This window comes from Pollicipes pollicipes, unplaced genomic scaffold (assembly GCF_011947565.3).
Source record: "Pollicipes pollicipes isolate AB1234 unplaced genomic scaffold, Ppol_2.1 Scaffold_5602;HRSCAF=6629_pilon_pilon_pilon, whole genome shotgun sequence".
Lineage (NCBI taxonomy): Eukaryota > Metazoa > Arthropoda > Thecostraca > Pollicipedomorpha > Pollicipedidae > Pollicipes > Pollicipes pollicipes.
In genome coordinates, this window is record NW_023596717.1 from 20,292 (window position 1) to 46,659 (window position 26,368).

The 26,368-nt window shown below is 47.9% G+C and overlaps 1 protein-coding gene across 1 annotated transcript; it reads left to right on the forward strand.

Annotated features, from left to right (window-relative positions):
• Window positions 1-1,958: 1,958 nt before the first annotated feature.
• LOC119102111 (alpha-1-macroglobulin-like) lies at window positions 1,959-26,040 on the forward strand (the record flags this gene model as incomplete). The annotated part of the gene is made up of 6 exons (XM_037225468.1): window positions 1,959-2,008; window positions 11,839-12,005; window positions 12,994-13,126; window positions 14,674-14,797; window positions 23,285-23,401; window positions 25,883-26,040. Coding segments are annotated over exons 1-6 (749 nt in total), but the record flags the coding sequence as incomplete, so codon positions are not given.
• Between the last annotated feature and the right edge of the window lie 328 nt (window positions 26,041-26,368).

A 26,368-nucleotide genomic window follows, 5' to 3' on the forward strand; every position in this document is an offset into this window, starting at 1 on the left:
CATGCAGAAGGGATATCACCACCAACCACATATTTGCAAGCCTCACATGATATCAACTGACACATTCGCGCTCTACTTCTTGGTTGCATGTGTCTCCCGTGATTAAAACACGGTTTGCAACACCTGCCTCTGCCTACCTCACCTCAACCTGCCTCAAACCTGCCTCTGCCTCAAATGGTGGAGAAATCAAATTAAAGGGCAGAAACCTGCCGCCATTACGCGCCAGTGATGTCACTTGATGTCACGTGTCATGTCAGGTGCCAGAGATCAAAGCTTTGGATTATTTAATGTGCCTGCTGCCAAGGGCGCACTGGCGCGGTTAAGTTTGCGTGTTCAAACCAAACGTTGTCCATATCCATGCACAGTGCTTTAACTGGGCAGCACTGTACTGTATGACGTCACTCGTCGGCTGAGACGGGCGAAATCGGCTAGAGTAGCCCTCTATCGGGCAATATCCGAGCCATTACGTAAAGGGTTGCGCGGAAGTGGGACAGTTCCTAATCCCTGGATCTCAGGAACGCTGGACTTTACGAACGCTGGACGTTTTGAGCCCTGAATGCTGCGGCCCTGGACGCTGCGCGCTTGGACTTTCTGATTCTCCTTTATCCAGGGACTTAAGGTGGTTTCTGGATGTTGTAACCCCTGCATGCTGCGATTCTAGACGTTTTGACCGATGGACGTTATGAACATTAGACGTTTGAATACGGATCCGAATATCCACTAACGCCCCTGACTGTTACATGGTTTAATAGAAGGGCACGAATAAGTCATCGTAAAATTAAATGGACCCGCTGTTTCCTTCATACAGTCATTTAATTCTTACTTGATTTAAATTCTGTTTGCCTCTAGATGCATGATGAATTGTATCTTCTGATATTTTCAAGCTTCTTTTTTTATTGAAACAAGTTCAACATACAAAAGTGAGCTAAATTGAGGAAACCATTCAGGCAGTACATGGCGTCTTAATTCAAACAAAAATCTGAAAAGTGGCCTAAATACGGTGGCTTTTTGTGCAGGGGGGGGGGGGCGGGAGGGCTTCAGGGGGAAATACACTAAGGCTTAGTATTTTCGATAATGAAGTCCTTGATCCGCTCTTGATCCCATGATCTCACGGTGAAGCTCCCGCGACACCATGCCCACGGGCACACAACGGCTGTGGCAAGTCACTTATGGCGTACAGCTGTTATCATCATCCACCTGCTTTCCAAGTCGAAGTGAACAGATGTTCAGCTACCAACTGCTGTTGTCCGGATGTCTGTTGCCTTCTGTGCGTTGTTTGGCATTTCAGACGCTTCAATAAAACGTCCTGACAACCGGTGACAGCATCATGTTGGCACAATTACGTCTCCTACTTATGACCACTGCTGCGACGTTTCTACGAAGCATCTACGAACTCCGGGTGCAGTGAACTCCGTTCCTTCCTGCAGTTTTCCGGGGACAGTGAACTTTGTTTCCAGCTGAACCCAATAAATATTTTCACCACAACGTTTGCGAGCTATCCTTTGTTTTACCTCTGTGTATCTTTAATATTCCTCTTTGAAAATGAAGGCATGACACATGTTTTGAGCAGCTGGCTTGTCGAGTGATCGGGGCAGTGTGTGGAGCCGGGCCAGCAATATCACCCCCAGCAACAAACATGACCCAGCGGGCTTGTCCTAATTTTGGGAATTCGTCTCAAGGCATAGGCCAGGGATATTCCTCGAAATATGGATAAAACACCACCCGGTTTTTCCTGTTGTCCCTCATCAGTGTATCCTACTGAACACCCCGAACCGATGTCACAGCGCGCCGCGTGCCAGGCGGTCGCAGTGCGATGCCACAATCCTGGACTCGCGGGACGACGGTGTATCCCCGCACCGGTTTGACCAGTGCCACCTGCGGCTGGCGAGGTAACGACGAAGCAACGGCGGCGCTGCCAGGTAACTGGATGGCCTCCCGTCGTCGAAGCAGGGCAGGCGATGACACCTGTCTGGCTGCTTCTTCTGTGTGGCGTGGTGGCAGCCGAGCGGTAAGTGGGCCTTTTATGTCTCTCTTTCCCCCTCGGTGCCGACAATGGTGTGTTTGTAGGGGGGGGGGGGCGTTCTGTGATGGGTGCTCTTGCGCTGCGCTGCTACCGGGGCCCCTGCTGGATGTTTGTGCGCCGCCGGCTGCTGCCGTCACGCCTCCTCACAAGAGCGAATTTATAACGAGGAGCCCATTGGCCAACACACGAGCCAGATGATATTAGTGCACGACTCGGCAAGTTGTGGCTCCGGTACACCCGACATCAACACACACTCATGTGAGCCACAGAGCTAGGATGAAGCGGGTGACCGGTTCATTGGCGGAATGTTAGGTCCGGTCAGGCACCATGAACGGCTGGCTCCCCGTGCATGGCTGTGGGCCCTCAACCGCAGCATCCCACCTCCATCTTTTTTGCTTATGACAATATTCAAGCGGGGAAAAACGGAACAGAGTGCACTGATGACACGCCCAACTGGCAAGGACCCAACGCAACTGGCAAGGACCCAACGCAAGTGGCGAATTGCATTGGCAAGAGCCTGCTGGATAACAACCCCGGGAGCCCCCTCGGCCTTAACGTATCCATGCAGACTCCATGCATTCGGCGTCCCACCACGCTCACTCCATGCATACACATACGCTGGCGCCCACGTCAGCCCGCTTATTGGTTCGTACACGGTCCCCCCCCCCCCCCCCAGCCTTTATCCAGCGTCTTTGCACGAGAATTGCCTCGTCTGCGTGAGTCCTCGGTAAACTAACATAAATTTGGGTATCACTTTCTAAGCATTGAATAAAGCTACGTTTAAGCCTTATCTAATTTATCATGCTAATTTGTCAGTCAGTCCGACTTCATGGTTATGACACACTGCATTTAATTTGTCTTTGCTTGTTGTGGTTTATCGGATTTAAAGATATGTTGCAATGGTTTTGTGAATGATTTGACCCTAGGTGGCAATTCAGACAGTTCCAATTTTTTTTCGGTGGCAGAAAAGGCACTTTTTCACCTCTTGTCACCATGCCCACCGACGCCAGGCGAGACTGTCCTGTTGCCCCCCGACCGAATCACTTCAGCCTCGCTTTCACAATAAAGCATTTTAAAACGCAGACCGCTAGCTGTACTTTTTTTAATCACCAGGACATAGACAAATCACGTGACACGTCACGCTACTCTCCTCCCTTCCTGCATGACGGGAGTGGGACCGAGACGCATTGCCCGTCCGGCAGGGTCGCGTGGCCAGTGCCTCTCCCCCCTTAACTACACGGGAGGGGAACAGGTGGCCGTGGCCCGCGCCCGCCCGGTAGGGAGGAGTCAAGTGATCTGGGAGCACCAGCCGCCCATGGCCCGGTAAGGATCGGGGCAATAGGCTGTGGACTCACACGTGCATGTTACTGCCGGTGTCCCGTCGTCCGCGAAGCCAGATGTCGCCGTCCGGCTGTCATCACCACTTCTCCGCGCTCCTTCCTCCTCGGGACTCGCTGGGAGACTCCATCCTCAAGCGTCTCTCCTGGACTCTCCCGAAAGATTCCCGCAACTTCCCGCACTCGACCCCTTTTGGTTGATGTAATTCACAATAATATGTCCCAAATGCAATCGTAATTATGTGGCCGAGCCGCTCTCAATTTAGGCCGATGAATCTTAGTTGAGATATGTTTGGAAACAGTTGACATTGCTTCCTTTCTGGCCGATCACTGGCGTGCCTGTGCTGGACAATTTTGAAATCGATACGTAATTCGTAGCGTGTACCTTGGCTTATACGTGCACCCCAAACCATTGGTTACACGCCTGCATCCTTTCCGGTCGCCACCATCTGACATCGGTTTATCAAAACGCCCCCAAGTGGAGGGTGGCGCGGTTGGAGCACGATGCATGACATGACAGTACATGACAGCTTGCGCGAGACATGCCAATGCGTTCGTCCGTCTTTCCTGGGTCAGACTATTTGTCTCGTGTCGGTGTGACGCCTGGTCGAGTCGAATTGTGCACTTTGATTCCACACGTGCTCTGCAACTAAATCATAGTGAATTTACCACGCTGATAAAATGCTGCGAGGGGTTAATTTGTGCAGGCATCGGAATGATACAAGCAATGTTACCTGATCAAAACAGCTAGCAGCTGAATGCCTTGGGGATGCTACAGCACGCATTTCCAGTGATTGTGCCAATTATTGCTAACGGCTGTGATCAAGAGTTGCAAGGATTATGAGCTCATGAAAAGTTTAACTGGCTGGTCTTGGACGGTCCGCTTAAGCCATAAGAGCTCGATTTCGTTGACCCCAAGTCCCCGGCTCGCGGTCTGGTTTGTATTAATGTCGCTATTGTAACTGGAACCTGATCCATTAAACGGTGCCCAACAAATAGCAGGTCAGCACCAGCGCTCCACCACAGACCGGTCGGCGGTGGTGCAGGTGTTTGGTGCTTGCCCATCCCCAGTGCTGATACCAACTAGACGGCCTCGGTGGGGACCGTCTTCTCCAGTCGGGGGGGGGGGGGGCTCAACGAGCTTCCGAATATCCGATTACGACTATTGAGTCCAGCAAACGCGACCGCGGCGCTCGCGGGACTGCACGGTATTTCCCAGCGCCGTGCACGACATCTCTCCGACATGGGATTTTTGGTTAGATGTGTGTTTCATAGCGTGAAGAGCATACAGATTCCTGAAGTCATTCGCCAGCACACGAAGGACCAAAGCCGATCCTCAGGCCCGACATCACCAGGCGCGGCCGTTCGGTGTGCGAGAAAGACATCGGCAGATTCCCATGGATTCCTCCAAATGGATCTGACGAAAAATGGCGGCGGATTTTGGCTTAATCAGCATTCTTGTATGCGGTGCATACAGTTCTACTTGTACCATTTCCGCTTGGTTACAAACTGGGTGTTAGGCAGGGGGTGCCGGTGGCGTTTCCGGAGTTGGAAGAATCTGTGGGATAAATGCGTTAAACATCTAATTCAAATGATTTGTGGGGTGCTCAGGTGCCCTAAAGCTCATACTGCACCCAAAGCCGAGCGTGTGTGCACCTCAAATCCACCCACGCAGAGTGACTCGATTCGGCGGATATTGTAACGTCATGCGCAAGGGCGGAGTCACCAATTTTTGGTAGGAGAAACGAGATCGTAAAAACATCTCTGGAATAAACATCGAGTTAGAAATATTACGCTTTATAACTGGCGTTCTCGTAAATAAGAATTTCCTTAAAAACTCCTCATGTTGTTGCGCTGTACCGCCGTGAGACATGGGGGTGCGTGGGGCCGGAATAGAGGCGTGGTTCGAAGCGCACAAATTTCTGAAAATTTAGCTTTGGCCCCGCGGTCATTGACTGGAAAAAAATGATCGGAGCGGCGATCATCCTCCCAACATGGAGGGAAGTCCGTTCCCTCATGTTGGCGACAAAAGTTAATGCCAGCTTCGTGGCGTCTTCTCAGCGCCGAACGTATTAATAATTGGGCCCATTGGCCATATCATGTATAATTGTACAAACATGTGTACAGTGGCAAAAGTTTTGCTGGGTGACAACTTACTCTACAACTACAAAATTAAGCGACCTGAGGACAAATCAAGGGACCTCGAATTGTGACACCAGTGAGTTCACATACATGACAATCCACCCTGCGAGTTGGATGTGTTTAGCTCTCTCAGTTTTGGGGTTCTCGGGGGTAAAATTGACCCTCACCTGAGCGAAGGGTATTCAACCGGCTATCCGGGTGTGTGTTAAGTGTTAAGAGCACAGCCTCTGCCATCACGGTGGCAGTGGCGTACGATATTTCGACGAGGGACATCGAGGATGGTTACTTGATCAAATGATCCTGTTGGGGGGGGGGGGGCTTTGATGGGGACTCGACACATTCTGACTCAGGTACACCCGACATCAACACGCACGCGTGAGCTACAGCGCTAAGATGACGCGAATGACCAGAGCATTGGCGGAACAGTTGGCGCGGTCAGACCCCATGAACGGCTGTCTCCCCGTGCATGGCTGTCCGCCGTTAACCACGGTATCCCACTTAGACTTTATGTTTTCGACGCCCCACCACATTCACTCTAAGCATACACATACATTGGCGCCCCGTCAGCCCGTTTGTTCTTGGCTCGCGCACGGGCAGGAGCCCCCCTCCCCCCCGCCCTCCTTGCCCTCTCCTTTCCAGCACCTTGTTGCCATTGTAATTGCCACGTCCGCGCTAGTCCTTGTCGAACTAAATTACATTTCATTTCAGGTATTTCGGCCGTCCGGTGAAGCCAAATTCATGCCCTATTTAAAACACCCCAAATCAGTATTATTATCAGCCTGGCACCGATAAAAATATTGACTACGATACCGATGCGACAACTGGGCCGGCCTGAGGTTTCCCACAACTGAACGATAACTCGTCTCCTTGCCAGTCTCCAGTGTGACGGATCCCTATTTGGACGACGCTCCCTCGTGTCCTGTGCACGGTGGGGTGGCCCACCACTCCTTTGGTCACGCCCACGAAGACGTCGCCTCCGGCGCTTCTGCGCCCTCGCCTCCCACCTACCGGAGTAAGCTTTACAAAGCACCGCCCCGCGGCGCGTCCCTCAGAGGCCTGGAGGCAGACAGCGCACCTGATGGGACGGTTGAGTCCATTGGCAGACAGCTAGCCCCCGGCATGACCTGGGTTTACGCGTTTCAGTCCCCGTGGCCGGCGCGCTCTGGAGACTGGGCTTGACCGGCCTGTCGGACGACTTAGTCCCTTGTTGCCCTTACTTATGACATCGATGACGGGACCTCTATCCATGACGAAATCCCGCCAACAAGGTCCTTAAGACCTGGCATACACCACATAAGGAGACAAATGGTAGTGTCTCGATCTCTCCCGAGGCGTTGCACACCAACGGATAGATCCAGTTGCCGCCGGGCGTAACCCTGCATTCCGAACGGTCCGAACTGGTCTTGGCCATGTTATATGACCAGCGTCTCCCATGTTGTCACGCCTGAGGTCGAGTGAGCGGTAAATGAGCAAATCGACCGTCTCCTAGTCCAAGAAGAGCGTATCATGCCTTCGAGTCACGCTACCATCAAACATTCATTTGCATAAGAGAGGGACTGCAATCGTTTGGCTCCTCCTGAATCGTGACCAAAGCCGAGCCGCATCTTTCGGGCGTGCCCGCCGTATATCTCCCTCAGCTACTATTACCATTTCCGTGTGGCTCGGTTCTCGTTCAAAGGGAAACCGGATGCGAATCGGCGAGGAGAAGGGAAGCCGGATACGAGTCGGCGAGGACAAGGCTGTCAGTCTGGTTGAAGCTTTACGAGCTGGCTCTAGACTTAAAAAGAGAGAAATAAAGACCATGCGTAAGCACATCCCGTTCACGTGCGCTGGACGAGATTCAGTTGAATTCTGCCGTTCATATAGCCCTTTGCCTGCAGCAGTAAGATGCCCCTGGTGTTCTACTCAAGGAGCCGTTTGTCCGGCGGAAGGGAATGGGGGGTGCCATTATTGTTGATTTGAATGGGCCGAAATGTGTTAAAAATGAGCATGGTTTTAAACTTTGGAAACCCCATGTTTGCCTAAGACTGTTCATTCTTTTCCAGAATCCATAAGTGAAACAAACCACATGAAAAAGTTTCAATGTTGGCGCCCCAGTATATGGGCAATGTTGGGAGCACGAACAGAGATGACGTGGTCTCTAAAGTCGAACAGCGTTGGCCACCGCAAGCAACACCAGGAAGCGGGACCGCGTGAATCTGTCCTTTGGACAGATAAACAGTCATAACAGCACGAAAAGCAAAGCTCCTACATTTACTCTTTCATTTACACCACCACATTCCAACACCATTTCGCGGTGTCGTAATGACCAATCCGTTCTTATCATCAATCTCAAAATCGTACAGGTAAACTTTATGCCCAGACTACCTTCTACATCCAAGATTTGAAATCCTGAACCGTTCAAAGGTACTTTTCTCAGAAGCGTCATTATTTTTGTCCACCCGTTAGCCACAGCTCAACATTAATCGTTAGACCAACGCTGCGCGACCTAAGGAGACTGTAACGCCTCGGGTCAAGGTTTTTGTTGGTAAGATCTGCTTGCGCTTGTTTAAAACTACGTTACACAATTTGTATGAGTTATCTATAAAGTGTGGAAATGTATTTCTTTCAAAAGAGTCATCGTTTTCGTTCACCTGTTGACCACGACTCAATATTAGGTACTGTACCGACGCGGCACGGCCCATGGAGACTGCAACGCCTGGCGTCCAGGCTTTTGCTGCAAATATTTGCGAGCGCGCGTGTTCAAAACTACGTTACATAATTTGTATCACTGATCGATTCTGACTGAATGTGAAAAATCTACAGACACACATGGTTTGGCCATGTGACTTCACATCACTGACACACTTCGATCTGGAAGCCGCCTTCGCAGGCTCCTTAACACGCGCCCGGGCGGGGTTTAAATGGACCCCGCGAGGGTTTCTCCGGAATGGTGTCCGAACGGCGGGACATGGCCGCGCCAAATTTTGCAAAGCTGTAGAAATTTTAATAGCAGATCGTATGCTAACAACAAATAGATGTACCTTGCAAGTTCACTGATCCACGACAGGTCCAAGTCAGGCCATGGATTCAACAGAGTTAATTTCTTGGGAAATGTGAAATCTGGTGGAACAACCGAGTGTTTGACGGTGCCATGCATCTCTGAGATGCTTTCTTAGGCAACATAACAATTGAATGCCAAAATTTAATTGACCTAGGGTCGGGTATGAAGGTCAGACGAAGGTCAAAACCAGCCTGTTGTATACTCCAGGGCTTCCTTTATGATATAGTTTCTGGTGCTCATTTCGAATTTTTTGAAGGCAGGAACTGTATTAGACATCTACCATAGATTTCTTAGATGTCATAATAGGTCACTGATCTAAAATGGCCCAGGTCAATATTTCCTTTTTAGGAACATACTACCTAGCATAATATTTGTCGCTTATTCAATTGCAAAACTCAAAGCAGTCTTCTATTACATTGGTCACCATGACCTTTGAAAGGTCAAGCAAGTTCACATGATCTTCCAAATTTGCCCTAAGTGAACTTGCGTACAGGCCAACACAGTTTGTAAAGTTAGTGTCTCTAGACCTCTTAGTCCCTGAGATTTTAGCTGGGGGTTAAATTGCCCCCCCCCCTCACTCGAGCGAAGAGTATCCAACCGGCCACCCGGGCACGAGTTAATATGTCTGTGGAACCCAGATAAATTTTTGACAGAGCTGCATTTTATTGGCTTAGAAGACACTGAGCCACTGTAGATTAGAAGTGCCGGTGATGTATTCCATACAGCCGTCCATCGCCTGACTTAGGCAAGTTATTATTGGCTTCAAAATACAAACATAATTGACCTGGCGGTAGCTCCTGCTTCTTGTTTCCGCTCTGGTTCCAAGGTGAAAATGAAGATAAAAGGAAGATATCCGTATCCCTTGTTAATAAGCAAGCTATATCCCGCGATTTTATTGGGGAGGAAAGATAACCGTGCGGGACTTTGCCCCTCCCCCTTACGGTTATCCCTGTGCAGCCAACACACCAACGCTGCCCCCCTCCCCCCCTCTTGGAAATATCTGGCTAGGTCCCTGCCTACATACAAAAGCAGATCAAACCGGCTACGTTGAATTAGGGACGATTGGACGTCGTGGGACCAATTTATGCCTAAGGCAGGCAGCTTCGCGTAGGTTTTGGTTCTGCAGTAGTGTGGAGGAGCAAGGAAAGTAATTCGGGGAAAGTACTATTGCTGGTGTCCAATATATGTTTTAAACACGTATAAATAATAACGCTGAACTATAAGCATGCTGCAAAACAGCCATATGATCAGTTCGCAGGCAGTCCTGCGGCACAGCCGGGCCAAGGTAGCGGCTGCCGACGGCGGACGGGAGCAGGGCTCAGATAGGGAATACATGACAGGAGGAATGGCCTTCGTTCCGAGACTTAGTTTTTTACAGGAGAAGCACAAGTTGCATGGTGTCTGTCATACCGTTTTTGACAGTTAGCATTTGAAGCTTCCGAATTTGTTTCTGCCTAAAGTGCTGCGAGAAATCGTGTCTGTTTAAAAAAGTCGGCGAAATTTAGGCGCATGAAAACTCTTGTGCTTTATGGGCTATCGATTCGAGTTCGAAATTTTGACCAGCCTGTGAGGCAGATACCTCCTCAATGACCGAAAATGCCGATTGCCGAACATTGCGGCACGTTAAACTTTCGCCCCTAAATTCTGGCCTTGCCTGGATTGCGCGACCAAATGTTGGGGTAAGGGCTCACACAACAAGCGCAGCTTATCGTGAGCTCTGATCCCAGAAATCCATCCATTCAAAAGAGCTCGGATCAAATCTTCAAGAAAGCCTACCCGTTCGTGGAATTTCGGCTGCCCAGGGAAAACAATGTTGAAATGAAAGAATAATCCCGGGAAGCTGGAAAGCCTTATTTGCCGAATGTCATACATGAGTCGAATAGACAAGTTTGTGCACCAGTGAGAAAAAGCTGTAGCTTTATATCTAGTATGGAAACTTTTACATTTAGGTATTCCCCAACTCTGTTATGTAAATCAACACGCGCCCGGGTGGCCGGCTAGATACTCTTCGCTCGAGTGGGGGAGGGGCAATTTGACCCATGAGATCTCGGAAACTAAGAGGGCTAGAGACACAAAATTAAGAGGGTGCGTTGACCTGTACGTGAGCTCACTTGAGTCAAAGTTTTAGCTTCCTAGGTCACGACCTTTGGGTCAAAAAGGTCAAACAAGTTCAAGTTTTAGGTTGGTCTCCAAAGTACCCCCAGAACGTAGATAACCGTTTCTAAGCAATAGCTCACATTCTCATTTAAAGTCAGTGACGTTGCATGACCTTTTGAAGGTCATGGTGACCAAAATGATACAATATTGCTTTGAGTTTTTGCATTTAACTAAGCAGCAAAGATTACGCTAGGCAGGATGTTCCTAAAACCAAATGTTGACCAAGGTCATTTTAGGTCACTGACCTATTCTGGCCTATAAGAGTCCCATAGAAGGTGTACAGTGCGGTTACTGCTATCAATATACTCGAAATGAGCACCATGAACTATCCCAAGCAGTAAACCCTAGGGCAATAAAACAGGCTGGTTTTGATCTTGGTGTGACCCTCATACCTGACCTTAGGTCAATGTCATTTGCTCATTCAACTGTTGCGTTGCCTAAGAAAGCATCTCAGATGTGTATGGCTTCGTCTAACACGCCGTTGTTGGATCGGATTGAAGGATTCCCTAGAAATTGCCTTCGCTGAAACCATGACCTGATTTTGACCTGCCACAGGTCAGTGACCTTACAAGGTACATCTAAATATGTATATAAAATGATCCGCTATGCAATTTTCTACAGCTATGCAGGATTTGTCTTGGTTACGCCCCGCTGTTCGGAAATCATTCTGGAAAAATCTTCGGAGGGCCACCCAAGCGCCTGTTAAGAGCAGGCAATAGCCCCCATCTCTATCCCCATCCCCCAGTCATCGGGCGTGCTTCCTAGAGAAGCTCCTGAAATATTCCCTATGTCTGCCTCTCACTTTTTGAAACATTCCCAAACCTCTACGTGTTTACAGCACATGTTTATGTAATTATGCGATAAAAAACATGCAGCTTGCATGATTGGTGCCCTTAGAATGGTGTGACATTGCATATAGAATACCAGATGCAAAATATAACATAGAACACTACATAAAACATAATAACGCGAAAACGGGTCGAAGTGGTCAAATTTGCAGAGTCTCATGTAAATTACATGGATGACAGCTCGATTAACATGAGCATGCGCTAACACGCATCAGCACTCCCGTTCAGGTCAACAGTAGTCTGGCCAGCTGTTCCAGCTTTGACGGTAGCGTTGGTCCGCTGTTGCAGCCGGTACCTGTTCACAGCGCCCAATGTCTTCTTCGCCGGCACGCCTGAGCGGGTGTGTCTGACCCTGTTCGACGTGCCCGAGACCGGCAACCTGACGCTGACGTTCAGGAGAAGTGAGAGTAGCCCGACGTTCGCACAGCACACCCAGCAGGTGTCGGGCGTGGCGGGTGAGTACCGAGTCCGAGTGTGGCGGCCCAGGGACCTCGTGGCCACGTGCGAAGCTACCACTCACTATGTGGTCTGAGCTGGCGTTTGAATTGATCTCCGTTGTGGCCGACTCAAGCTTTTTGAAAATGTCTGCTTGATTACATGACATTTCTGGGTACACGGTGCATGCTCACAGGCTAACAATAAAACTGAAAACCAAGGCAGCTAACAAAAGCTTCTGTGCAGCTGTTGTCTTTGCGGCATCTGGCCTAATGTATATGTGTCGGGCACAACACCGAGCTGTATATTAATGCGTTTAGTAAATTTTCTGCCACCGTCTTAACGCTGGACAGCGATTGTAATCCTATACTGGCACTACTAAAGCATAATCATACACAGCACTAAACGTTATAACAGGGATTACAACCCATGGTAGCTGCTAAACTGTGATGTGAGGCCACCAATTCAAAGAGCTGATTGATCTCGTCGGACATTATGATTACCACGATGGGCGGCTGCTTTCAGTTTCAGGCATGCATCTGCACCCCCATGGTATCTACTAACGTTTAAAGTCAGTCATTGACCGGTTCGATAGTGCCGGCGTGTTGGCAATGAATGCCTCGCGTGCATATGCCTGTTTCTTATAACTGGGGACATGACACCACAGCAGTGTACGAGCCCGACCGGAGATCATCGGTCGCTGCTCGCTCTCTCGGCGAGTGGACAAAGTGCTTGACATCGTCACCACTGACCGATCTGAATGTACCCATCCGGTGACGGCGAGGCCAGCCACACCATCTGTCTCCATGAGCGCGCTTCCTGGCCAGGCCACCCATCAGTCGGCTCAGCGTCTTGGAGCGAAACCGGCGGCTCCTCGCGCTAGCAGGGCTTCGTTAAGCCCCCATCCGCCCTGCGGGGTTCAGATACACGTGCACCTCACGGAGGAAAATAGGGAACGCACAGCAAATATGTGACTAAAACAGTCGTTAATACGATGTCGTATTTCAGGTGGATCTAAACAGACCTGCTTTGCAATTCAGCTACCAAATCAGAGAATTTCTAGCGCCTGGATGGGTTTGGAAGTGACTTACCCATCCGCCGTCGACTACACCATATCAGGAAGTCTACGCGTCCGTATCTAGTAAGTCAAATGAAGTGTCTTTCCACTGAAATTTGCTGCGAGTTTTGCAAAAAAGTAAAGCGGAATTATGTGTAGATAAGTGAGAAAGAATCATGTCTTTCAAAGACATTTTGCTAAGAAGAGTTTTTGTGTAGATGCAGAACCCCCTTCGATATATGTGGTGAAGATATAGCACTTCGTATGAAAAGAAGTCCTGACAGTACAGCCGGGAGAGTTCACGGCTGGAGAACACCACAATGCTTGCAGCAATGCATAACGAGTCCACCTGTCAATAGGAAGTGATCAAGGGATAATCGTGTATCATGTGTATTTCATGTTCATTCTATGTGTGACTGGTGGGTGGAAGGTGCAACAGGTCTGCATGGTAGCCATACTCTGATGTCAAGTTACCCGGTTCACAAATGTGACGCATTCGCGCTAAAGCACCGGATTCAAATGATTATGTTAACACGCGCCGGGGTGGCCGGCTGAATGCCCTTCGTTCGGGTGGAGGTTAATTTGACCCTCCTGAAATATCAGAAAGAGAAGAGCTAAAATATCAAATTCACTGGGTGAGTTGGCCAATACGTGCACTCATTTGTGTCAAAATTTGCATTCCTAGGTCTGGACCCACGGGTCAGATAAGTTCGAAACCCAGATTGGTATCCAAAGTACCATAAGACCGTCCATGCAACCACCGTGAACCTGGATACCTGTTTAAAAAAACGGTCAATGGTATTCATTCAAGGTCAATGATCTTGCGTAACATTTTAAATGTCATGGTGGCTAAAATCACACAAAAGTGCTTTGATTTTTGCATTTCAATAAACGTCAAGGATTACGATAGTCATTCTGTTCCTAAGAAAGCGCTAACCTGCGTCAGTTTAGGTCAATAACCTACTCTGACTTTAAATAATGTCATGAAAGGTGGTAACGCGGCTTTACCTATAAATTCAAAATGAGAACCACAAACCATCCCATACAGCAAGGTCTGGGTAATAAAACAGCTTGGTTTCGTCCCAAGTCTGACTTCCATGCTGACCTAATGTCCATGAAATTTGTTCACGCAATTGTTTTGTTGCCTAGGCAACTATCACAGAGATGCACGGCCTCGTCTAACACTTCGCTGTTCCATGACATGAAACGATGCCCAGCAGCTTGTCTTCGCTGAATCCATGGCCTGGCTTTGATCCACCTTAGGTCATTGACCTTACGAGGTACAGCTAAATTTTGAGTGTCAGACTACTTGCTGTTCAATTTTTTACAATCATGAAAAATTTGGTGCGGCTACCCCGCTCCGTTCGGGCGTAATTCCGGAAAACAACCTTCGAAGTGGCAAATTGGCATTCCAACCGAGCGTGTTAAATCATCCATCAAAAGGATACTTGCCCACAACACAACAACGAAAAAAAACTGAACGGCATCTTATCCAGTTAGGCTGGCAACCACTTCCATATTGGTAACAACACTTCAAACATTCACAGAATAGCGCCTCACACTATACAGTACTCTTACGATACAAGATACAAGCTCCATTATTTCATACCGGCGAATGCCGCGCGTTTCAGTTTAAGCGACGTTCCTGAAGAGCATCACTTCCTTCAGACGGACAAGTACATATACAAGGCGGGCCAGCTGGTCCGCTTCCGCGTCTTCTCCGTCGACTCGAACCTGAGGCCGATTTCGGAGCCGGTAAGCTACACCGCAGGGTCGGGCGCCTCTGCACTGCGCCGAAGCCTCCCAGGTCCCGACCGGTGGTCCCGGCCGATGCAAATAGTGTGTTCCCACCTTGTTCCTGCTTAGGAAAAGGTCCCTCGGAGCTCAGACCGTCACGGAGCCGACTGTTCGGCGTTGGTGGTCTACGAACGAAGTAGGGACCCGCTTGTCCCAGGGTGTACCCGATCGGTGCAAGTTGGCTTTGGACTGACAGTTCATGGCCGGTCCTCCTGCCTTTATGCCTTTCAATCGGGCATTTGATCGTCGGTCCCGAGGGGCTCTTCGGCTCCTCTGCGGGGTCCTCGAGCGCTGTATCAGGCCCACTCTGGTGTTCCTTGGCAATACCGACCCTTGTTAGGTGCCTCCCCTGACCAAGCAGTGGCCGCTCATTGACTTAATGGCCGCAGACAATGTAAATCGCGACACTTGGCCCTGTCCCTGCTTGGGAAATGTGCCAACGTCCCAGATCTGACCTTAAAGTTCAATCTGGTGACGAATCTTGTCACGGTCGCTAAGACTTCACCATAGGAATGAAGTTAAGCAAAATAGGGTTGGTGAAGCCAAGTGGGGAAAAAACGAACACCAAATGCACTAAAAAGCAGGGTAGTTCCCGGATTTGACCCATTTCACTCTCAACGACGCTATGGAACTTGAGTCTTGTCCTTCCCCCTGCAGAAAAGGAAAGCCCAGCCCGATCTAATGCGTTTGCTTGCCCTGTCTCGGCAAAAGTTGCTGTTGTTGGAATCATAATTTTGTATGGTCCCGATCTTTGAAACCAGGTCTCGGTAATAGTTACAGAATTGATGGTATGCGGCTTAAGACGTTTTTGGATATGTACTCCTTGGGAGCAAAGATTGTAAGTTGATTTGGGCGACAAGTGACGTCTGCCATGGAAATCCCGGCTGATTGCCGCAAGACGGGGTGCAGGCGCACCACCCCCGCTAGGCACGCTCGACATGGCCTGTGTTGGCAATCATAGTCGGACGATTACCGTTACCAGCCTAGCCAGTTGGCGTCGATCGTCACGTCTTGGCAATTGCTTTGCCAAATATTCACGTTGAAGTGAAGGTCGACACATGTCAAGAATTTCTCCAAATTAAGACGACTAATAATTTGACCATGTTTTTGGCTGCAAGTATTCTACCGCTATGTTTTTGTTTTCCGATAAGACGTCCTAGCGCAACAACGCAACTTGCTGCAGTCTGTTTGGCTCAAAACATTACTGAATAATGTCAAAACACTCCCGCAATATCACAAAACTGGACCATAGTAAGCAATAAATATAAATCGCGTGGTTAAAGGTATGCAGTGTGCAGAAAAAAACAACACAAAACTCGAGTCAACACGGTACGACCGCGGAGCTTTCAAAGTGTGACTAACTCAGGCAGGTGCACAACTGGACAAAGTATAGCAGTTTTTGTTTTCTTTTATGAGTATTTTGCCTGAGACAGAATAAGCAGAAGCATTCTTTAGATTTTGCATAGTTTGAGCTCCTATTTGTAACGTCCTTCATGTACTGGAGTTCCAGAAAGTTGGGGGACCAAACTCACCATTGGGGGAGAGGGGGGGGGGGGGGGTGGAGCAGATTGGACATTGCGGGACAGGCAGTGGTTCACCCAAAAGAGTACAAGTCGACACCGGTGCGTACTTGTTTGTTTTCGTCATGAAACTTTTATATGACAAAACTCACTCGTAGCTCTTCAATCACCCAATACGTGGCCAGGCGTTACTGATGCGCGCTGAACCAAATCTTGGGTACTCGCGTTCCGGGGTTTTGCCATCGGGCCAAACATAATCGTTGCGCGCTAACATATTTATCCCTGAGTTTAAAGGGAATGTTCCAATTTGTATGGGATTTTGAGCTGAAATAGCCATCTTGAGGACGTTTTGATACAGTTCACGGTCATGTCCTTTTGAGACCCAAAGCGCTCCGTTCCTGAGCCCGCCAAAGTGTGAAAAGGTTTATTGGGAGCCTACTTTAGCCACCTTGGCATTAATGACGTCGTAGAAACGTCATGCGATCGCAGCTATACTACAGGCTGCTTTCTGCTTATGGTCAAAACAGCATGACCACTGAAACATTCGCAAAAGCGATGATACGGCACGTATGATCAATGCGCGGAAGAGGATTGGCTGCTAGCAAGATCTCGCTGCTGAATGTGTGTCGCGAACGCAAGAGTGAGCACTTTTGGGTTGTGTGGCACTCGTCGTGAACGGGGCATTTTTCCTTGGTCAGTGTTATAAAAAAGAACACCACTGTCTGCCGAAAAAAGTTCGGCACCCAGAAAACGAGCATTCTCACGAATATTATCAAACAGAAGACGCGAGGGCAAATCTGACTTTGATTCCCTGCTGGCGTTTTATTCTTCTTCTACAGGCGCATTGCGTACAGACAGCTCGGTTGCACGACAGCTCTGTGTACCGGATCACAGAACCTTGCACGGGCTTCTGGGTTAGCACGGCATTAATAAATTATGGAAACATTACAGTGATTTTAGATACATCTTATGCTCAATATTTCACACCACACTGTACGACAATTTTACGTCTTGAACAAAAAATTGTGCTCCACAAGTACGACCTCTTGAGCCGGATTACCGTGGCACCCGTTGGGACATTGTTTTGAAGGGTGCTCACGGCGAAATGCGGTATTATATTCGTAATTCTGTGCGGAACTTGTGAGGAACGTGCAATTTTATAATTACGAGTGTGCAAGTGTAAGAGCATTGCTGTGGCATTATTTAAGTCTACTGACACCCAATGAAATGTGATATATCAATATTTGCCTCTGCCTTAATGGTTGTGTTTGAACATGGCAAGGTAATGTCGGCAAGCTAAGAGAAACACTAGGACTTGTGTTGCAGATGTGTACAAAGACAATTTGGCATGTCATTATGATGTTGTCAATATTTTAAACCTGTTGATTTATGTGATTGCATATTGTCATTGCAATGTAATTAATATATTGCATGCCATTATATCAGCAATTTATTTTGGCAGTAGGGGCTAGTGCGCGCAGCTCATTAACGCACATGCTCAGCATAGGTTCACGTGATACGGCTTTGCAAAATTGTCCTTTCAAATAACTCTGTAAATATAACGCTGTAATATTAATGATGCACATTCTACTGTCTTAACAAATTTTGTATGCAGGCAAGCATTGCTTGTGAGTCATCAATGTCATAGTCACTGTAACTTGCATGAGGTGCTGGGTGGTGAGAAAGGTGGTAAAGTATTGCAGTTGGCGCCTTGGATAGCACTTAATATTTCATCATGAGCCGCTTGTGCGCTGGCAACTTCATAACTTCCTTGCATTTTTCCCATCCACCATAAGTACATGCACCTATCATTTCTCCAGTCTCAGCATGTTTGCAGTGTCATTTCACCACATGCAAAATTTTCCTGCCATTTTTGTGTAAAGCAGCCTGATGGCTGCAACATGTTACATGGCTGTGAAAGTGCAAGACGTGTTTGCATCTTTGTCACCCACGTTTTGTGGGTTACCAAAACAGGCTGAGGAAGTGTTGTCACTTATGGTTGTTTGCTTTGCTGAAAGTGATTTCTATGTTGTATCAAGGTTTTTGGTCAGTCATATGTCAGATGGGTAGTCAATACAAGAGTGCACGCTTAAGCCATCTTTTCGATGAAATTATTATAAAGCAGTAGGGATTGCAATACAAAAACCATATCACTGCTCATTATGTCATGCCACAGTACACACTGATTTAGTGCCCAAGGCCGCTGTTGACCCGTGCCATGGCAAAATGTACCACGGTGGTTGACTTCTCTATGGCAAGCCTATGAGACAGCAGCTTAGAATTTATGAATGGCTGGTAGGAACTGATTTAACAATGCCGAAGGACTACCGACAGCAAGAATGTCATTGCACTACATTGATTATATGAGGGTTAAATAGTAATTGCATAAATGATCCTAGCAAAAAAAAAAATATTGGTGCCCCAACTTCGCCATCTTCATCATAGCAATGCAATGCTTTGGCAATCAATTCATAGCGACGTAGCATATCTATCAATTTTCACATGACACCGCATTTCCAGTTATAAACAATAAAGAAAGTAACTACTGTGTGCATCACAAGATATCAATGTCATGACTACAGGCAAGGATAGGTCAACATACAGCATTGACAAAAGTCATCATCAACAGCATAGCAGCAACAGCAACAGCACAGCACATCGTGCTTTGATATTAATAATCCGGCAAAAAGCCGGCGATCGCTACGCTGCGTATGTCAGACAGTCCACCAAAGCTTTTCTAACGGCTAGCACCAATACAAAAAATCCACAACCACCTCTAACCCGCCACCCGACACAGCGCCCGCGACGAGAATGCCGGTTGGCGTCAGCTTTCGTGTGCTTCGAGGTATTCTTAAGGTCTGGATGCCAGATGCTGCCAGGTATTGCTGTCGTCACAAAACGATTCCATGACGCCAGCAAACAGTGACATAATGGGGCACAATCTTACAAACTTTGAATTTTTGCGACTTAACACCGCCCGGGGCTAGATACGCTTTGCACGGGTGGGTGGGGTGGGGGTGGGGGGTCAATTTGAGCCCTGAGATCTCTGGAACTAAGAAAATAGAGGTACCAAATTTACAGGACATGTTAACCTGTACGTGAACTCACTATGTCCAAGTTGCAAGTTCCTAGGTTATGATCTTCGGGTCAAAAAAGGTAAAACAAGGTCAGGCTCCAGGTTGGTCTCCAAAGTGCCCCAGAACCAGAGTGCATTTCACTAAGCGACAAATATTACGCTAGGCAGCATGTCCCTAAAACAAAATGTTGACCTCGGTCATTTTAGGTCAATGATATTCTGAACTCTAAGAAGGCCATGGAAGATGTATAATGCGGTTCCTGCCATCAGCAAATTCGAAATGAGCACCAGAAACTATTCTATACAGCAAGCCCTAGAGTAGCAAAACAGGTTGGTGTTGACCTTGGTGTTAACTTCATACCTGACTTTAGGTCAATGTCGTTTGCTCATTCAACTGTCGTGTTGCCTAAGAAAGCATCTAAGAGATGTATGGCTTCGTCTAACACTCCGTTGTTGGATCAGATTGAAGAATTCCGTAGAAATCGCCTTCGCTGAAACCATGGCCAGGCTTTGGCCTGCCATAGGTCAGCGACCTTACAAGGTACATCTAAATTTTTGATGCTAGGCGATCCGTTGTTCTACTGCCTACAGCTATGCAAAATTTGATCTTCAAGGTGGCTATTTCGGTTCTTTCGGTTTCGGTTTGTACAACCTTGGATGAGAGCCAATTGACGCCAATTATACATGACAATAGTACTTACAGATGCCAGATATTGACGACTCGACAGTTAAATTTTTATTGACCTTGGCCAGTGGAATGGCAGGATACGTATGACGTTATCATCGTATTACAATTCCCTGATTAACCTTGAAATAGTCTGCACAAAACAGTCTACACGTCTTTGCGAGCGCGACGCTCAGAAACAAGGGGATTTTAGGTCTGAAGAAGGGAAGACTGCGTAGTGCATCGGGCGACCTTCAAGGTGCTATTTCACTTCAAAACCCTACACAAGTGTGAACACTCTTGACACAGTGCCACACAGTGCTTGCATTTCATTTTTCTAGGTTTTACGATCTGGTGCCCGTGCCACCGAGTAGCTGCGACAAACAACGAAGTTTTTCAATACCACACAAGCAAAATTTTGAAGAAGATAGTTGTCGCTTTCCGCTATTCAGTTTTGGTGTTAAGCACGAAATACTTGGCAGCGTTTTTCGAAAATCAAGGTGCCTTTTCTTTTTAGTTCAGTCTAAGCAGCTTGCAGCGATAACTGCTGCGACTAACAGTGTTTTCAACCTTGCCACACATCGCCCATTAAGGGGAACCTGGGTGCCTTCCCAGTCCGCTCGCACATGGATACTTACGTTAAAGAGAATGTTCCACATCTGAAGATATTGAAGCAAGGGTCAGATATGATGAACAAAAACTCAGTCAAATGTACATATACTTAAGTGGAAAAGACTGTTGAAGATAAAACAATTTCTCGATTTCGTAAATATGCGGGCAACATCATTGTTTGATTGGCGTCTGCCTGCACAAACTTGATTGAAATCCAATTGATGGCTTTATGCCTGGAAGCTGCTCACGAACGCTAGAAACCGAATTGACAACTATACCTTTCTTGCCTTGATCGGCGCTTGGATGTTGGAATGGCAGGATTTGAATGACGTTATTACGTCACGAATGCTTGGGTGACTTTGAAATAGTTTCCCCGAAAAAGCCTGCACCTCTTCGCGGGTGTGCAACTCAGAAGATGGAGAAGCTTATGTCGCAACACGAGCAGGGCTGTCGAATGCACTGATTAATTTTCAAGATAGATATTCAGTTCAAACCCCCACACAAATCTTGAACACTCATTTAATGAAAGGTGTGTTGTATGCAAGGACAAATTTGCGTTTTATCAGCATAATGCGCGTTTGCGCAGCTAAATAAAATTTCCGCGGTTTTCGGTGCGTCATAAATCATTTTTCCTATAGTCATTTAAGTGTGTTTTTAGGACATTCGTTCTCCAGTTTTAAAGTAATTTGAGACAGTCAGCAGGAAACCCTCAAATATGGCCAAATACGAGGCACGTTCTGCCTGACATAATAAAAGGTGAACGATCAGTAGACAGAATATGCATTCGAATATCAGACAAAATTATAAAACATATACAAACCACGCAGATCAATTTTCCAGCCAGTTTCACACCATGGCAAGTTCGAGATGTAAATCACCTGACTGTCATTGGATGCCGGAGCAAGCTCTAAAGTGATGCATGATCTTAGCTATTTGTTTAAGGCAGGCATTCTTTCTCTGATGAGGGTGACTTCGAGCTTATAACGGCGTTCGGACATGATTTCAGAACTGCGTTTTTAGCTAGCCCAGAGAGAGTAAGAAGTTTGGGTTGTTGGCTTACGCATGTGCTGGTCTGGCGCCTCCTCCTGCAGGTGCTATGTCATGCGTCGTGACGGAGATGTTGTTATCATTCCAATGTAGGTCGTGTTGCGGAACCGGCAGTTTTCGTGCGTCATCTTCAACTCCTACACTGCATCGGTGCGCTTTAGTTGATTGCTGTCAGGCTGTTTTTCATTGCAAGGACTATTTGCCTTGCTCTTACAACAGACCACGTGTCTTATAGCATTGTCGTCGTCAGTTGGTGTGATATTTGAGCTGACGATTTCTGCGAAACATTTCAGTTTCATCAGTTCAATTTGGATATAATCTGTTGGTCAATCGTTGTTCGAAAAGTAATTATAAACAAGCAACAGCTTGCACCGTTCAAGCTCGTGGTGCGTGCTGGATCAGCGGGAGCCACATTTTAGGCGCGTCGTAGAAAAAGAACGGATGCGGCTACGTGGTGACGCTCTTGACATTCGCTAGCCAGGTTCGGTATTTGCCAGTATCATTACGTGCGATTGTCGTCACGGAAAAATCCGTTACTGCATCCATATCGATGGCAAGAAATGGCAAACGGCTGTCAACGCTCAGGTCAGTAAGCTCGCGTAGCTCGGAAACTAGAGAGGTTAGGTCTTAAAGGGGCAGGGTTGTCAACTGTACGGCTAATCTTCAATAGGGCAATTTCAATTCAAAACCTCCAACAAAGGTGTAGTCTTCTCTTTAAGAAATTATAGATCCAAAACGATGCTTCATTTTGGCATTGGAAAATAATATATTATGAGTGTGACATGGGAACAAGTTTAATTCGTTGCAGTGTATTTGACAGAAATTGGGCCTACATCGGTACCAAGGCAATAGAAAAAAATACACAATGGTCGGTGTCTTGCTTCTGCAACAACCGTCTGCAAGCTTGGCTCAAACGGCTCAAGCCGTTCAAGCCGCTTTTTTTGTTTGACCAATCACGTGACTTTGCATCCCACTAATCTTCGCATGCACGCTATCACGTGTGCACCTCGAAGAGAACCATGCGCTGCGATGGCGGTCTAGAGAAAGCGGCAGCGTCTCGCGCGTGTTGAAAATAACATAAACACCAACGGCCAGGGATGTAGGCAAGGGGATGGAAAAAAGGGCCGTACTGCCACTGCCCATTGTGCCGAAATGCTTGCAACAGATGCCGTGGATATTACAAGATGTTTTAGTTTCTAACTGAAGCGAATTTTACATTTATACCTGAGGAAACTTTTGGCAACGTGCCATATGATACCATGAGAGAAGTAACGCAGTTTAGGAACGGCGTTGCATCGCGCCTTATACCCATCTACTCGATGGTCTTGCACTTGGTCCTATACGGGCAGCGCTACACAGTTTTTGTTTTTGAATCCCGTTAATGAGTGACGATAGCTAGGTCGCTATTCTAAATTACGCATCCCCTAGACGTGCGTTATTGGTGTCATGTCCCACTATGCTATCCAAGTGTCCGTCGGTGCCGCGGCCGGTTGATCGAGCTGACTCTCTCTTCCCACTGTATTCAGTTGCCGCAGATTTACATCGAATCGCCGGCCGGGACGAGGGTGGCGCAGTGGACAGATGTGACTGGTCAGAGCGGGCTGGTGCAGCTGGAGATGCAGCTGGCCGAGGAACCCAGTCTGGTGAGTGGTGCAGCGGGGTTACAGCGGACCGAGGAGTCCAGCCAGGTGAGTGGCGCAGCTGGAGTTGCAGCTGGCCGTTGAACACAGTGGTGATTGGTGCAGCTGGAGTGCAGCTCGCCGATAAACACAGTGTGGTGATTGGTGCAGTTGGAGTTGCAGCTGGCCGTGAACACATGTGGTGAGTGGTGCAGCTGGAGTTGCAGCTGGCCGGTGAACACAGTGTGGTGAGTGGTGGAGCCAGCTGGAGTCGCAGCTGGTCGATGAACACAGTGTGGTGAGTATGCAGCTTTGATGCGATTATCAAGAGCCCGGTGCGTGCGCGCGCGCGCGCGTGTGTGTGTGTGTGTGTGTGTGTGTGTGTGTGTGGTGGTGTGGTGTGGTGTGTGTGTGTGTGTGTGGTGTGTGTGTGTGTGTGTGTGTGTGTGGTGTGGTGTGGTGTGGTGTGCGTGTGCGTGTGGTGTGTGTGGGTGTATGGGTGTGTGGAAGTGTGCGTGGACCAGTGTGGCTGGTGCAGTTCGAGACCTGACTTTCAGGCGCGGGGCTAATAGGGGGGGGGGGGGGAGGGGCTGAGCCAAAGCCGCTCCTTATATGCAAAGTGCCAGCCGTGATTACCCTCTCGCCTGTCGGTTACGGGCTGAGCCAGAAATAACGGAGCGGACCACATCTTTCTTTTCGCTCGCATATATCTGTTAGAATTATTTCGTGTTGAATCCATAGCAATGCCCAACAAATTATTGTCAGAGTGTTCTGAGCGATTCTCTCGCATTGTGATGCTATAAACGTGGCCACTTGAAAATATCAGATCCTGATTCTGTTTATACCTAGCATTGGTTTTTGGTTGTGATGGGCTAAGTGGATATAGATGATGTTAGCTCAGCGAGCTAATGCGGCTATCGATATCGTCGATTGCTGTATACAATAAAATCCATCGCACCTAGGCCATAGTGTTGAAGTAAGTAGAATGCTAAAATAGAAGATCAGACATCCCAGATAACAATTGCACTCTAGTTAAAACATGTAATATTGGCTAGATACTTCGATAGATGAAACTCTTAGCTGAGACATGTGTTACATGCGTTACATTACACGTGCGTTACGTGCGTTACATGCGTTGCATCCCAAAGTACATACAGTTTCAGAGCAATTCACAATGTGATTAATTTTTAAATGCCACACAAGCCGTGCAATTTACCACACTTTTGTTGTGCTCGCGTAGATACGACTGCACAAAGCCTGGTTAATGGTCTATGCGAGGCATGCCCATATTGTGGAGTAAAACACCATGCATTAGGTAATATCATTTGTCGCTTACATGACTTAAGTTTCTGAAACATGGATAAGATCAGCATAGTATATATGCCCGATCAGCGTACAGAGGCGTAGACTTCCGCGCGGAAGCAGCGGTCTTCAAAGGCCGCGTGTTCTTGGTGATTACGTTAATATGCACGTTTGTTTTCGACCGTTCCATAGCAAATTTATACCAAATTTGAGCTTAAAAGTACAGAAGTCTTCACGAGGCTGACGGATTCTATGGCTTTATATGTCACTGAAGTTCAGCTTCTGTTGGCATTTAACCAAGACTGGACAATTGGGCGTCCCGAATGCAGGGTTAAGAGCGCAGACGCCCTTGCGCGACCGGAACAATAATGTTTGATGCCCTTTGGCAGACGTTATGCCAAACAAAACATGTCGTCGAGTGGGATGGCTTTTAAGCAATCGTGAAATTACAGATGTAAGCGATTCTCTGTCTTCAGCGATGTGTAACCTGTAAGACTGACTGGAGAGCTAGGGAGTGGCAGCCACTCTGCCCTCCAACAGGCAAATTTCAGGTCAGTGACATGATTTTGTGGCGTTACCGTGCAGTAGTCTCGGCACAGTCCGTATACCCTCTGACGTCACCTGACCTTAAGCGCAGCCCCTGCTGCCGGCTGCATGCCTCGCCAGTCAGGGGCACATAGAGAGCGCTCAAAGCGGCTCGAAGCCGCCCCAGCCACGGATGAGTGAATCCGAAGACGAGGGTTTTAACCAACAAAGGTGCTTTAGCAGATAAACAATTACTGCTTTCGCAAAACCCCCTGAATTTTTGACACCTTTCACTAATCCTGGTATACTGAAGGTCTGGCATTTGTTTTCATAAGTACATGCAACATAAAACATTGCTAACATTCATACTATTCGCAGAAAAACAAAGACCTTATGGCCTATTTAGTTTAGACTTTCAGGGATTTGAAGGCTATCGATATCTTTACTCAATGCTTCAGTCAAACATGCTAAAAGCGTGCCACGTTTGGTATTTTGGTTTGGTTGCTTCCAGCTTGGCTCAAAACGCTTATCCCTCGGACAGGCCATGCAGTCACTGCAGGATTAGCATGCAAGGCTGCTCAGTGCTTAACAATATGTCGGTAGATCACCACGGGGGATCTCCTGTGCCGTCTGGCTGGTGGCCCGAAAGCCTGTCTATTCCAGTCTCATTGTTTGCAGGGTGAATGGAACATACACGTAGCGACAAGTGGCGGGCGTAAGGTGAAAAAGACATTCAAGGTCGAGGAATTTGTGTTGCCCAGGTTCGAGGTCAACATCCAGGGTCCTCCATTCATTCTGGGTGACGCCGAAGAAGTGGCGTGGAAGGTGTGCGGAAGGTGGGTGCCAAAGTGTCATGTTCCGAGATGTATTGTGGACGCCGTTGACGGGTGGCCATTCGCGTCATGCGTACTCGATTGCCCCTTGTGAATACTGTGCCGATGACCCACTGAAACGCTTTTTATCCGTACCGCACTAGTGTGAGGCGTATGTGTGGTGACATGGGTGCCTACGTTTACAAACATCTAACTTGGCCATTATTTCGCCCTACGACTGTGCTGTCTGTAGATGCATGTCTTTGTTGGTCCATGAACTGCAAGTGCCTTAAGTTGTACCTTTAGGTTCGATGTAAAACTACTGCAGTCAATTTTAGGTACACCTACGACA